General features: G+C 25.9%; 1 protein-coding gene and 4 non-coding genes across 5 annotated transcripts; 2 read left to right on the top strand and 3 right to left on the bottom strand.

The window, feature by feature from the left end:
- Window positions 1-1,584: 1,584 nt before the first annotated feature.
- On the bottom strand, window positions 1,585-1,703 carry LOC122853573. Its single transcript, XR_006373912.1, has one exon. It is a non-coding gene; the product is annotated as a 5S ribosomal RNA (ribosomal RNA).
- Window positions 1,704-2,092: 389 nt separating this feature from the next.
- Window positions 2,093-2,211, top strand: LOC122853571. Its single transcript, XR_006373910.1, has one exon. It is a non-coding gene; the product is annotated as a 5S ribosomal RNA (ribosomal RNA).
- Window positions 2,212-2,553: 342 nt separating this feature from the next.
- Window positions 2,554-2,672, bottom strand: LOC122853570. The gene has a single exon (XR_006373909.1). It is a non-coding gene; the product is annotated as a 5S ribosomal RNA (ribosomal RNA).
- A 406-nt stretch (window positions 2,673-3,078) lies between these two features.
- On the top strand, window positions 3,079-3,197 carry LOC122853569. Its single transcript, XR_006373908.1, has one exon. It is a non-coding gene; the product is annotated as a 5S ribosomal RNA (ribosomal RNA).
- A 3,927-nt stretch (window positions 3,198-7,124) lies between these two features.
- Window positions 7,125-10,340, bottom strand: LOC122851806. The gene is made up of 7 exons (XM_044151271.1): window positions 10,186-10,340; window positions 10,019-10,078; window positions 9,564-9,668; window positions 9,341-9,475; window positions 9,099-9,263; window positions 7,481-7,642; window positions 7,125-7,393 (listed from the first exon to the last, which is right to left on the bottom strand). The coding sequence occupies exons 1-7, from the start codon at window positions 10,315-10,317 to the stop codon at window positions 7,307-7,309; spliced, it is 846 nt and encodes a 281-aa protein (XP_044007206.1). The 5' UTR covers window positions 10,318-10,340; the 3' UTR covers window positions 7,125-7,306.
- Window positions 10,341-12,850: the final 2,510 nt, after the last annotated feature.

Below are 12,850 nucleotides of genomic sequence, written 5' to 3'. Positions count from 1 at the left end.
ATTTATACTTCAAAACTCATCTAATTAACCAAACTCATTAAATATATTTTTTCTACTATACAAAGTACAAAATTAATTTTACCATCACAGATAAAAGTACACGCGTGACTCTTTTCTGTCCCTTTATCGCGAGAAACCGTGAAATTTAATTAAATTCAGAACCGCAAAAATAAAAGAGAGAAAAAGTTGATAGAGATTACTAAATGAGTGCAAGAAAGACATGAAGAACAAAATGTAATTGAGAAAACGTAAAAGAGAGAAAAAAATTGGAGAATGAGAAAAAGGCTTGTGAGAGAAAGAGAGATGGTAAGCTGAGAGAGGCAAGTGGTTGATGCTAACAATGTTCAACGATATTAAACTAGTAAAATTTGTTAGATGTACATACAGATCCCCTCTGTAATATAAAATCCACAATATAATACAAAATACATAATTGAAAATCAACAAATTCAAGGTAAAAGTTATAAAATATAAAATTACTTTTTCATTTTTTTATACACACATCTTGGAAAGTTCAAAGTTTTCTACATATAAATATTATTAATATTTTATTTGAATTTAGATGCGAGGTTGTGTTTTGTATGGGTGACAAGTTGTTGGTACGAAATTTACATTGGACAACAGTCATTGCTTAAAGGCAAAACAAGAAAAAAAAATACAAAATGTACAAAAATCTTCTCATCTGTGGATGTACGAACTAACTGAATGATTAATAACTATATACCGAGAATAAAATTCAGAACAAAAAAAATAAAAACCAAGACATTTTAAATTTTTTAAAGTCTTTTTACTTTATTTTGTTGGGATTTAAAATTATTATTTCTTACACAAATGGTGTCAGACAGAAATCAAAAATTCAAACAAATTTTTTTCAAGGATTGTATATTGTTGCTTGAATAATTTATGAATAGTGAACAAAAAAATAAAATGTAAATCTAACGAATTTTTGTATTTTCTGTATATATCTAAAACTTTTTGATTAAAAAATAAAATTAACATTAAAATTATGAGCAATTATTTGTATTGCTTATTTCAATTTTATTATGGAAATATTTTGAAAGTATAAATCAACAATCCGAACATCAATTTATACACTTTGATTGAAGATTGAAATTAGTTGTTCTTTGGTCAATAAAAAAGAAAAATAAATGTCTAAATGATAATGAATTAAATTGTGGATGATATTGATTTTTTCATAAAGTATATTGCACAGTTTTAATGTCAAAAGTCGATGCATGATCATTAAAGTATTACTGCAATTATATATGCAGCTTTTTACACTTTTTTTTAGGCTGATCCTGCAGTTGAGTCTTGGTAGATCTTGCCAGTAGAAAGTATGACTCAAGGTTAATTTTATCGACTGATGTTTTATTTTTTCAATAAACTAGTGCTTTAGCTAAGAAGAATGTCGATAGTATAGATGTCAAAGATTTATATTCAAAAAAAGACATTTCTATTTATGATCTATCTCCCAAGTGATCTAGATTTTCAGTGTAGCAATTCAGTTAAAATAAATTGTAATAATATAAAGAGGATTCTCAAAATTACTAATTGATAGATCATAATATAAAAAAAAAGTCAAAAAGATAACGACACGTGGTGTTCCCAAGCGGTCACCCATCCAAGTACTAACCACGCTCAACGATGCTTGACTTCAGTGATCGGACGAGAACTGGTATGTTCATCGTGATATGGTCGTTATCTGACATCAGTCGAGCTCCAAAACAATTATAACCAGCTTCCTTACACTTTTCTCCATGTCGATTGCACATAGTAAATACTAAATACCAACATTTGATCTTCTGAGTTTAAATCTAATTCAGATCGAATTTTTGTATTTGTCTCATGCAACGATATGAGGAAAAGTGTACAAAAGCTGGTTATAGTTGTTTTGGAGCTCAACTATTTTCAGACAATTATAACCAGCTTCTTTACACTTTTCATCATATCGTTCCACGAAACAAATACAAAAATTCGATCTGAATTAGATTTAAACAGAGGTGATCAAAATTTGATAATTACTATGTGCAATCGACATGGAGAAAAGTGTAAAGAAGCTGGTTATAATTGTTTTGGAGCTCGACTGTTTTCAGATAACGACCATATCACGATGAATATACCAGTTCTCGTCCGATCACTGAAGTCAAGCATCGTTGAGCGTGGTTAGTACTTGGATGGGTGACCGCTTGGGAACACCACGTGTCGTTATCTTTTTGCTTTTTTTTCATAATTTGTTTTATTAATTAATATTTTTTTGATATATCTAATATTTCTGCCAAAAATTCTATCTGAATCAATTAAAAAAATTGTGGCTAAAAGTTTTCTACAAGATATATTTGGTTAAAAAAACTCGTTGAATAATTTTTTCGTGCATACCACATTCAGCTCCATTAAATTCTGTACTTTATTAAGAAAAATTTTCGCATCCATGATCTTTGTCTAGTTTTCGTCATATTTCTTTTTAGAGATTTTACTCAAATCTTCTCCGGTCATTTATAATAGATATATCAAAAAAATATTAATCAATAAAACAAATTATAAAAAAATTCAAAAAGATAACGACACGTGGTGTTCCCAAGCGGTCACCCATCCAAGTACTAACCACGCTCAACGATGCTTGACTTCAGTGATCGGACGAGAACTGGTATATTCATCGTGATATGGTCGTTATCTGAAAATAGTCGAGCTCCAAAACAATTATAACCAGCTTCTTTACACTGTTCTCCATGTCGATTGCACATAGTAATTATCAAATTTTGATCACCACAGTTTAAATCTAATTCAGATCGAATTTTTGTATTTGTTTCGTGGAACGATATGATGAAAAGTGTAAAGAAGCTGGTTATAATTGTCTGAAAATAGTTGAGCTCCAAAACAATTATAACCAGCTTTTGTACACTTTTCCTCATATCGTTGCATGAGACAAACACAAAAATTCGATCTGAATTAGATTTAAACTCAGATGATCAAATGTTGGTATTTAGTATTTACTATGTGCACATAGTAAATGCATGCAATCGACATGGAGAAAAGTGTAAAGAAGCTGGTTATAATTATTTTGGAGCTCGACTTTTGTCAGATAACGACCATATCACGATGAATATACCAGTTCTCGTCCGATCACTGAAGTCAAGCATCGTTGAGCGTGGTTAGTACTTGGATGGGTGACCGCTTGGGAACACCACGTGTCGTTATCTTTTTGAATTTTTCTATAATTTGTTTTATTAATTAATATTTTTTTGATATATCTAATATTTCTGCCAAAAAATCTATCTAAATCAATTTAAAAAGAATGTCGTCGAAAGTTTTCTACTAGTTATATTTTGTTAAAAAAACTGATTGAATGATTTTTTCGTGCATATACCACATTCAGCTTCATTAAATTCTGTACTTTATTCTGTAAAATTATTACAATCATAATTTTTGTTCAGTTTTTTAATATTTCGCTCTGGAGACTTCGCTCAAATCTTCTTTCGTTATTTATGAATTTAATAATTATCCAAAAAATTCATTCTCATTAGAGGCTCTAAAGCTCATATTCGAGATCTTTAATTTGTGCTTAATACAAATTTTCTGGATCTTATATAATTACCATGGAAACTGTGAGTCGTTGTCGTGAAACATATAATATTTTGTAAACAATACAATGGTATAGGGACTCTTCTCAACTATCCCACCTCCATGGAATACTTGAAAATATCAGAATAAAAAATTTAATAAAATAAAAAACAAAATTTTCATCAGGACATAAACAAAAAAAAAAAAACCACAAATAAACTTTTTCTCAAGAAATATTCCTTAGTAATGACATCATAAAAACTATTATATGCATAACGATATTTTCAACGATTATGTTAAAGTAATAAATTAGCATGAACGAAAAACAAAATCGTAAAAAGTCTGCACAATTTAAGCCATGTATTTTTTCCATTCAACATCCGCATATATATTTATTCACTGATGAATTTCTTGCTGAATTTAATCCATTGTCCCCCAACTACTGATGATTATTCATTCAGCAAAAACTCATCATCCTTCTGTCTTTTTTTTTTATTTTTTCTTCATTCACTATCTTCTTTATTTTATTTTTTTATCATCTTTTTCTTGTGGTTTCTTTCATGTTTCATCAAGTAATAAAGATTTTAAATCGACACGACAAATCGATGGATTCCTGACCTGTCACATTGCACACAATTTACCCTGGTCTGACAAACGAACGAGTAACTTTTGTTTCCATACTATATATATGTGTACGAGCTACATATAAATCTCTTCAATAAAAACTGTCGAAAAAAAAAAAGAGGGTAGAAAACTAGGCCCCATAACCGCACCAAAAACGGAAGTAAAGAAAAAAAATGAAAAAAACTTTGTACAATGGCCTCGATTGTATACACAGACATAACCCCTCTAGTAATTCACCCTTTAGGGGTGGGACCTAACCCGCCAACCTATATGTGACCCCATGGGGTGCTAAAATCTATTGCCGGAAGTGAGGGTACCCTGTGATTCCGTCTCTCACTTGTATAAGTGTTTTATTTTATTTGTATTTTATTATACATTTTTTTTTTTTTTCAGCAGTATGGAAATTTTAGTACCAATACTATATATAAAAATACTCAGTGGCTTATATCGTAGTCAATTGGTATACTCAACAAAAAATAGGGAAAAAATATATATGATATAAAGTTGATTCAACTTTTAACAAGTTAGATGTGTTGACAATTTGATAAAGTTTATGAGACTTTTTTTTAATACAACACTAACAATTTTTCTATACATTAAAATTGAGGAATAAAAAAATTAAATAATGTGATTTATATTATTAAAATCTCACAAGAATAAAATGGAATAAAATTTCAAATGAAAGAAATGAATAAACAAAAAATATTTATATATATACATGTATTTGTTTCTCTTAATTTAATTATCGATTTAATAATCAAAATTTAATGTATATGTATAAACTAATCAAAAATTAAATCAACGGCAAATAATTTGTATATACAAATATTTTTGTTACTTTTATTTTCTTGTGTAAGATTTTTTTTGTATATATAAGATCTTCTTGCATTGAAGGTATAATATAATAGCGTGCGCAATCGAAGCTGGTTATAAGAGGTTTATATGAAATACTGTTGCGAATGATGATTCATATAATGAAATGTCTGTGGGATGATGAGCTCAAAGGGACATAAGTATAGCGTTGAATTGTGGCCCATGACCTTTGTGTTCGTGCCAATGAAAACCAAGAGAATAAAATAAACGAATTAACGAATCCTTACACGATCAAAATCATTATTATAATTTTGTTTATTTCACTTTTTTTTTTTAATAAATAAATATCAATGATTTATAAATAAATAAAAAAATTAAATTCGTTTATGAATTTGAAAAAAATCAAAATATTTAAATGACAATATTCATTGGAAAATTTAGCTGAAATTTAAATCATCAATTTACCTTGCTGTAAAGCCAAAAACATTTTTTAAATATTCCAAGCAAATAAATTAATAAAAATAAATAAATTTAGTACCTATATCATAAACCTTTTTCTCCAATTTTTTTTCAGTTTAATAATTAATATGAAATTAAAAAACAAATTATAGTTAAACAACTCTATAAATAGTATAATATTGTTACAACTCGCTTGTCTTCAATCAAAATATCCTCTAATCGTTTGTTGATTGATTCACACTGTATATACATATGTACATCTAAACATATGATGACGTTAGCTAATCGTAATGGTGGGGCATATATAGTTGAAGGGGTTGAGGTCACTCAGTGTGAGTATATAAACGTTTACACGCAATTCAAGTTGATCGAATGAGCGAGAAATTGATGCTTGATATATATATACTCGTTGTATTTGTATATACATATATATTTCCATAATATATATATATGTTATTATATATATATGTATACATAATTGTAAATTGTGTGAGCTCAAATTTCATATTGAGTGTGTTTATGCACTCACTGCACCATGTGTTGGTGTAAATTGGTTAGTAATCAGTGCCATATAGTCTTACTACTAATGTTGACTAAATATTAAATCATAGTTCAATGTGTTATCAACGAGCTGTTTCCATGTTACCAACATGCATAACATATATAGATATACAATTATTTATTCTTCATGCAATCACTAATTTAAGCAATTATACTGTTTAATATAAATTTTTTTTCATGAAGATGTTTATCATGTTAAAAATAATTAAGCGAGTGTACCAATTTAAATTTTCTTATAAATTACACTATATAATTTTTTGTCACCATAAATTTATAGTTAAAATTATGTCTTGGATGAATTATATTCCCATCCATGAATTAATTTTTGGCTTTTCTCAAAGACACATATTTCAAAAGAAAAAAAAAGTAAACATGAATGAATGAATATACAAAGCATTTATTGGTGAAGCAGCCCACAAAGTAATAATAAATATACATATAAACCGAGACAAAAAAAATGTTGAAAATTCTATTTTCGAATGTTATCGTCAACAAACTCGTCATGATCTATCAGCTCATTTATCAAAATTATTATTATTATTATTATTATATTTTATTATTTTTCTTGATAATATTTTTTATATTCAAAAATAGTCAAAGTTGATTTTTAAGTGAAAAAAACTATATGAGCTTTTAGCAATTTCATAATCATATGTATTGATACTTATATAATAATCTCTCACTTTCTTACTATTTTATTGTCCACCAATTAATCAAAACTATGAGCCAGCTTGAATATTATACCGTGGATATGGAAATCCATTTCTTCGACCAGAATCACCACCACAATCACAAGTAGTACCAACACAAAATGTAACTGATAATTTCGATTCTGAAAAAATTAATACCTATTCAAAAATAAGATTCATCAGCATTTTCATTATTAGCAAGTCATCTTGGACAAATGTCAGTTGAACAACAGTCCTTTCCTGCTAGCTATTGTCATCAAGAAATTATGGTGATAATGTTAATAAGCAGAAAAATAATCCTGAAATACAAACTCAATAAAAATAAGCCCATCAGTCAGGAATATAAAAACTCATAATGATACTTATTTTATAATTATTTAATTATGGATTCAATTATTGAGAATCTTTATTGATTGCCATTCTTAATTTTAATTACATTTATGAATTGATAATTTTTTATTTTTTATCGGGACATTGCCCACTGTTTTGCAATTATATTGGTTTGTTTTTTTTTTCTTTTTATTTATTATATTTAAATTTATGTATTATAAATTTAGCTGAATTAAAAACTTAAAATTTATTACTGTGTTCATTTGGGTTATTTACTCTGCTCGACGATTATTGTACTGAACTGTAATTGTTATGTACTTAGAAATTGCGGCACATTCTGGTGAAGAATATCTACCTTTCTGAAATTCATAAAATATTCATAAAATTTTTATTTTATTATATGTATGTATAAAAAAATTAAAAAAGAAAATTAAAATTGTTCGAACCCTCATATTATATCTTATATCTTTAATTTGGTCATCTGTAGCTATGCAATCTGTTTCTTGGAGATCATTAAAACTTGAAATTGGTTGACCTTCCATGTACTTAGCTCGATTTTCCAGGTACATGGAAATTGCCTTACTTTCTGTTAAAAAATACTCACCATTCTGAAATTCATAAATAATGTATAAAAATTTTGATTGTACTATATAGAAAAATTTTAAAAAATTGTGTGTGTTAGCAGTACGCGAGGGAAGTGAAACTCCTTTCGCTGTCTGTCAAGTTATTTGTAACAATTTCAATAATATCAACAATCAATGAATTAATGATGATAATAATAATATTAATAATAATATTGATAATGTTAATAATATAAATGATGATATCAATATGATATTTATAATAACAATAATATTAATCATATTGATAATATTATCAATATTATATCGTTATTAATATTATTATTATTATTATTATTAATACCATTGATATAAATTATTAACAATATTATTGATATTAACAACAATATTTATAAAAATAATATTTAAAATATAAAAATTAATAATTATTCATATTTATATTGGAATATTATTGTCAGTTGTGATATTATCATTATTGTATTATTATTCTCATTATCATTATTTATATAAGTAATACCATTGATCAAGAAGCACGGTAGTGCCTTGAGTCAAGTATGAGAAAGAAATGTATGTGTGTTGAGAACATGTGTGAGATGAGATTAACTACTACTACCGTGCTACTATTATTATCGATGATATTATCGAAATTATTATTATTATTATTATTCATACTATAAATTAATGAATATATATTAATAATATTATTATTAATTTTTTAATAATTTTAATAATTTTTTAATAATAATAATTCTAATAATATTATATAGAATAACAATGTCAATAATAATTTCAATGACATTAATCATATTAATAACAACATTTATATAATAATAATATTCAAAACCTAAATACTCGAAATTATTATTATTATTGTTATCATTATTAATATTATCAATATCATTGATATTGTTATTATCGATGATATTATTGGAATTGCTGTTTTTATTTTTATTCATACTGTGGTTATATATTAATAATATTATTATAAATAACAATAATTCCAATAATATTCTAAATAATAATATCAGTGGTATTAATTATATTAATAATAATATTTATAATAATAATTTTCAAAATACGATAATTATTAATATTTATATTTGAATATTATTGTCAGTATATAAATATTATTATTATTATTATCACTGATATTATCATCAATCGATAATATTATTGTTATTATTATTAATATGATTAATACCATTGATATTATCATTAATATTATATTAATATTATTATTATTATCGATGATATTATTGAAATTATTGTTGTTATTTTTATTTACACTATGGTTATTTATATATATTAATAATATTATTATAAATAACAATAATTTCAATAATATCATAAAGAATAATAATATCAATGATATTAATATATACTAATAATTATTTGTAATTGAGTATATTCATGCACACTGTTTTTTTTCCACTACCCTGCGAAAAGAAGTTTCACTTCAAAAGAAAATTCAAATTGTTCATACCTCTAACTTGGCTTTCATTTTGGTAATTTCATAATCTGCAGCTGAGTAATCTTCTTTTGTGAAATCACGGAAACTTGACATTTTTTGATGTTTATAATAGTACTCAGCTTTATCTTTCAGGAACTTTGAAATTACAGTATGTTCTGCCAAGGTGTACAAGCAAGTCTAAAATTTATGAAATCTGCATAAGAATTCTGATTTCATTATTTAAAAAATTAAAAAAGAAAACAAATTATTCCAACCTTCAACTTAGTTTTCATGGGGGGAATTCCACCATCGAAGGTCCACGAATTGATAAGTTGTTGACAGCTATCGACAGTGACACTTACCAGGCAATCGGTAAATACAAGACGTTCTAGTAAAGTGTACACATGATCCTAAAATTTATAAAATATGTGTTAAAGATTTGATTTTATTAATTAAAAGAATTAGAAAAGAAACTATAATTTATAAAACCGTTCGAACCTTGGAGTTAGCTTCTATACGAAGATATATCTTAGCAATTTCATCTTCTGTGGCCTTGTAATCAGGCGTGATTGGAGTGCCCAAATAAAAATTTCCATTACACTTCTGAAAATGAATTTACCAAAAATTAAATTGCAAAAAAACCACTCAGCTGATAAAAGCCATTACCAGCTTAAAAATACTGTGTAAAATTTTATAAATAAATTTTATAAGAATAAAATAAAAGCAATTATACGTAAAATCTTTCAAACAATAATTACTCGTTGATAAGTTATAAATGCGTATCTACACACTTAAAAATTTTGGTTAAAAATAAATGGATTTGTTCTTAATTTCAGAAAAAAAATTCTTGGGAAACAATGGTTTAAAAAAAAAAAAATACTATATTTATTTTAAAGGGAAGCAATACCCTTGGTTTCAAGTGAATGAAAAAATTTGAGTAAATGTAAACTTACTGAAGGAGTTGTAAATCCAAATGTGATTGACGTGTCACCATAATATGCTTTATTTCTCGTCTAAAAATAAATTTACAAAAATCGAGTTTATGAAAAAACTAAAAACATTTAAATACCTATAAAAAACTACAATTTTATTTTTTATTCTTTAAATGAAAAGCTCAAACCTCGTAATTAGCTCTTGTTGGATTCGCATTTATTGGTGAAGCAGCCAACAAAAGAATCGTCGCTAATAACAGCATTGTTATTAGAGTTGACATCTTGAGTATTTTATATTCTTTTTTCAAATTAAATGTCATGGACTGATCTTGACGGATACACAGAAAATATACCAACTATGACCGTCGTTAAGCTACCACTGAACTTATAGGTGTTCGAAAAATATTATCAACGAAAGTTTATCAACGTGGGCTTCGTTGATTGGCTGCTAATGTTGGAAATTCCATTTTTTAATGTTATCTCCAACAAGCGCGTCATGACAAACCTCAGGTGATTATATTTTTATGATTATATTTATATTTTTTTTTTAATTATTTTTTTTGATAATATTTTTTACATTCGAAAAATATTTAAAATTGACTTTTAAGCGAAAAAAATTATATAATAAATTAATAATAAACTTTTAATAATTTCATAATCATATTTATTGATAAAAAATGCAAGTCACTATAATTTATTGATCTCAATGAAGCACCAGCAGAAAAGGGCTGTTGTTTAATTGACATTTGACCGGAGTGAGTTGTATTTCTTTGCTCATGATAATCAACATAATGTGATGTAAATGGTGTTGGCATTTAGAAAAATAGAGATCATAATATGCCGCATGATAACTTGGATAGAAATTTAATGGTACTTGTACTTATTTGTTTTTTTTCTTCAATATTATTTGGTTGATGTTTACATTTAACTTTAACATCATCATTTATACTTTATTTCTTGTTATTATTATCTGATGATAATAATGATAATGAATCTTGTTGTTAAACATCAATTTTTTCAGAATTGGGATTATCTGTTACAATTTATGTTTCTACTACTCGTGATTGTGGTGGTGATTCTGATCGAAGAAATAGATTTCCATATCCACGGTATAATATTCAAGCTGGCTCATAATTTTGATTAATTGGTGGACAATAAAATAGTAAGAAAGTGAGAGATTACTATATAAGTATCAATACATATGATTATGAAATTGCTAAAAGTTCATACAGTTTTTTTCATTTAATAATCAACTTTGACTATTTTTGAATGTAAAAAATATTATCAAGAAAAATGATAAAAATAAAAAAAAAATTTTGATAAATGAGCTGATATCCATATATGTACATGAATATATAATCACCTCAGGTTTGTCATGACGAGTTGTTTGAAGATAACATTAAAAAATGGAATTTCCAACATTAGCAGCCAATCAACGAAGCCTATGTTGATGAACTCTCGTTGATAATATTCGTCTGACACCTATCAATTCTGAGGTCATTCAAGGCCGTTAGCCGGTGGCATACCTGGGCTTATATTTGAAGCTTGAGAGGCCCGTATATTGTAACGCATTAATATGCCCGGATACTTTTGAGTGTGTCTGTGTATAAACTGACAGGCATTAACACTGTGCTAGCAAGCAAGTATAGTACACTGTTACATTACATGCTTGTGTATGACACGTCTGTGTACATCACTCACCACAAGAAAAAAAATATTTTTTTTTTAAACTTAAATAATCCTTAAAATTCGTGGAAAACTAATTTTTTTTATTATATTCGTTTTTTTCTTATCTACAATTTGATTAAAAAAAAATAGACATATTTTTTTGTCGCGCTCAAGGTCGATCAATTTAGAAAAAAAAGATGACGTATTACTTTGTTATCAACAACCTATTAAGTTGTTATTATTACTTTGTTGGCTGCTTCACCAATAAACGCTTTATATTCATTCATTCGTGTTTCCTTATTTTTTTTTTTTAAATTTTTCTCTTTAAATATGTGTATATGATGAAAAACAATAAATAATTTATGGATATATATACAATTTATCTAAGACATAATTTTAATTATAAATTCATTCATACTTATGGTAACTGAAAATTATGTGGTGTAAAAGAATAATTTAAATTCTTTAATTGAGATTTTGTCTATGATTTTTAATTTTTATGATTTTTAGAAATCTTTAAGAAATTTTTACAATTAATAAAATCTTGAAGGATTCATTCTTCTCAGAAATCATGGAAATCATGATACGAAAGGTTTTACTGGGGAATCTTTTGTCCAACTAAAATACTAGTGAAAAGCCCTTCGTAATTTAGAGAAAAAATAATTTTGAATATATAAATGAAAATATAATTAAAAAATTATATTTTCCAAATGTTAAAATTAATTAACATTGCAATTAAACAAATTGATTTTACGAGAAATCTATTGAATGATGTAATTTTGTCTAATTAAATACGATTTTGAGTTTAACAAGTTTATAATTATTATTGTCTAATTTTTAATTCGACTATAATGAAAAAAAAGTTTCAAAAAACTTATTATATCCAAGGTAATAGCATCTCGTTAAAGTTCATTGATTTTTTAATAAGACATATAATTAAAATCATATTATCAGCTTATAATGTAAAGAAAAAATGTCTATCAATGAAAAGTATATAAATTTCTTTTGAAAAAAAAAAAAAACTATTATTTAAATTCAAAGTATTACAATTAAAATTAATTAATTTATCTAACCAATGGTAAAGGTCACGGTTAAAAAAAAAAAAAATTCTTCATTTTTCATATATCTTTTTGTTTTATCTTTAAAAAATAACGCAAGATTGTTAGAACTACAACAAAACACAAA

Source organism: Aphidius gifuensis, linkage group LG3 (genome assembly GCF_014905175.1).
Source record: "Aphidius gifuensis isolate YNYX2018 linkage group LG3, ASM1490517v1, whole genome shotgun sequence".
Classification (NCBI taxonomy): Eukaryota; Metazoa; Arthropoda; class Insecta; order Hymenoptera; family Braconidae; genus Aphidius; species Aphidius gifuensis.
This window is presented reverse-complemented; position numbering and strand designations above follow the sequence as displayed.

Bases quoted from the DNA above. Each gene is read 5' to 3' on its own strand.
- LOC122851806 (XM_044151271.1), bottom strand. From the start codon at position 10,317: ATGACATTTAATTTGAAAAAAGAATATAAAATACTCAAGATGTCAACT. The intron at 9,476-9,563 runs GTTCGAACGGTT...TATAAATTTTAG, and splicing joins GTATAGAAGCTAACTCCAAG to GATCATGTGTACACTTTACT. The intron at 9,264-9,340 runs GTTGGAATAATT...CATAAATTTTAG, and splicing joins CCATGAAAACTAAGTTGAAG to ACTTGCTTGTACACCTTGGC.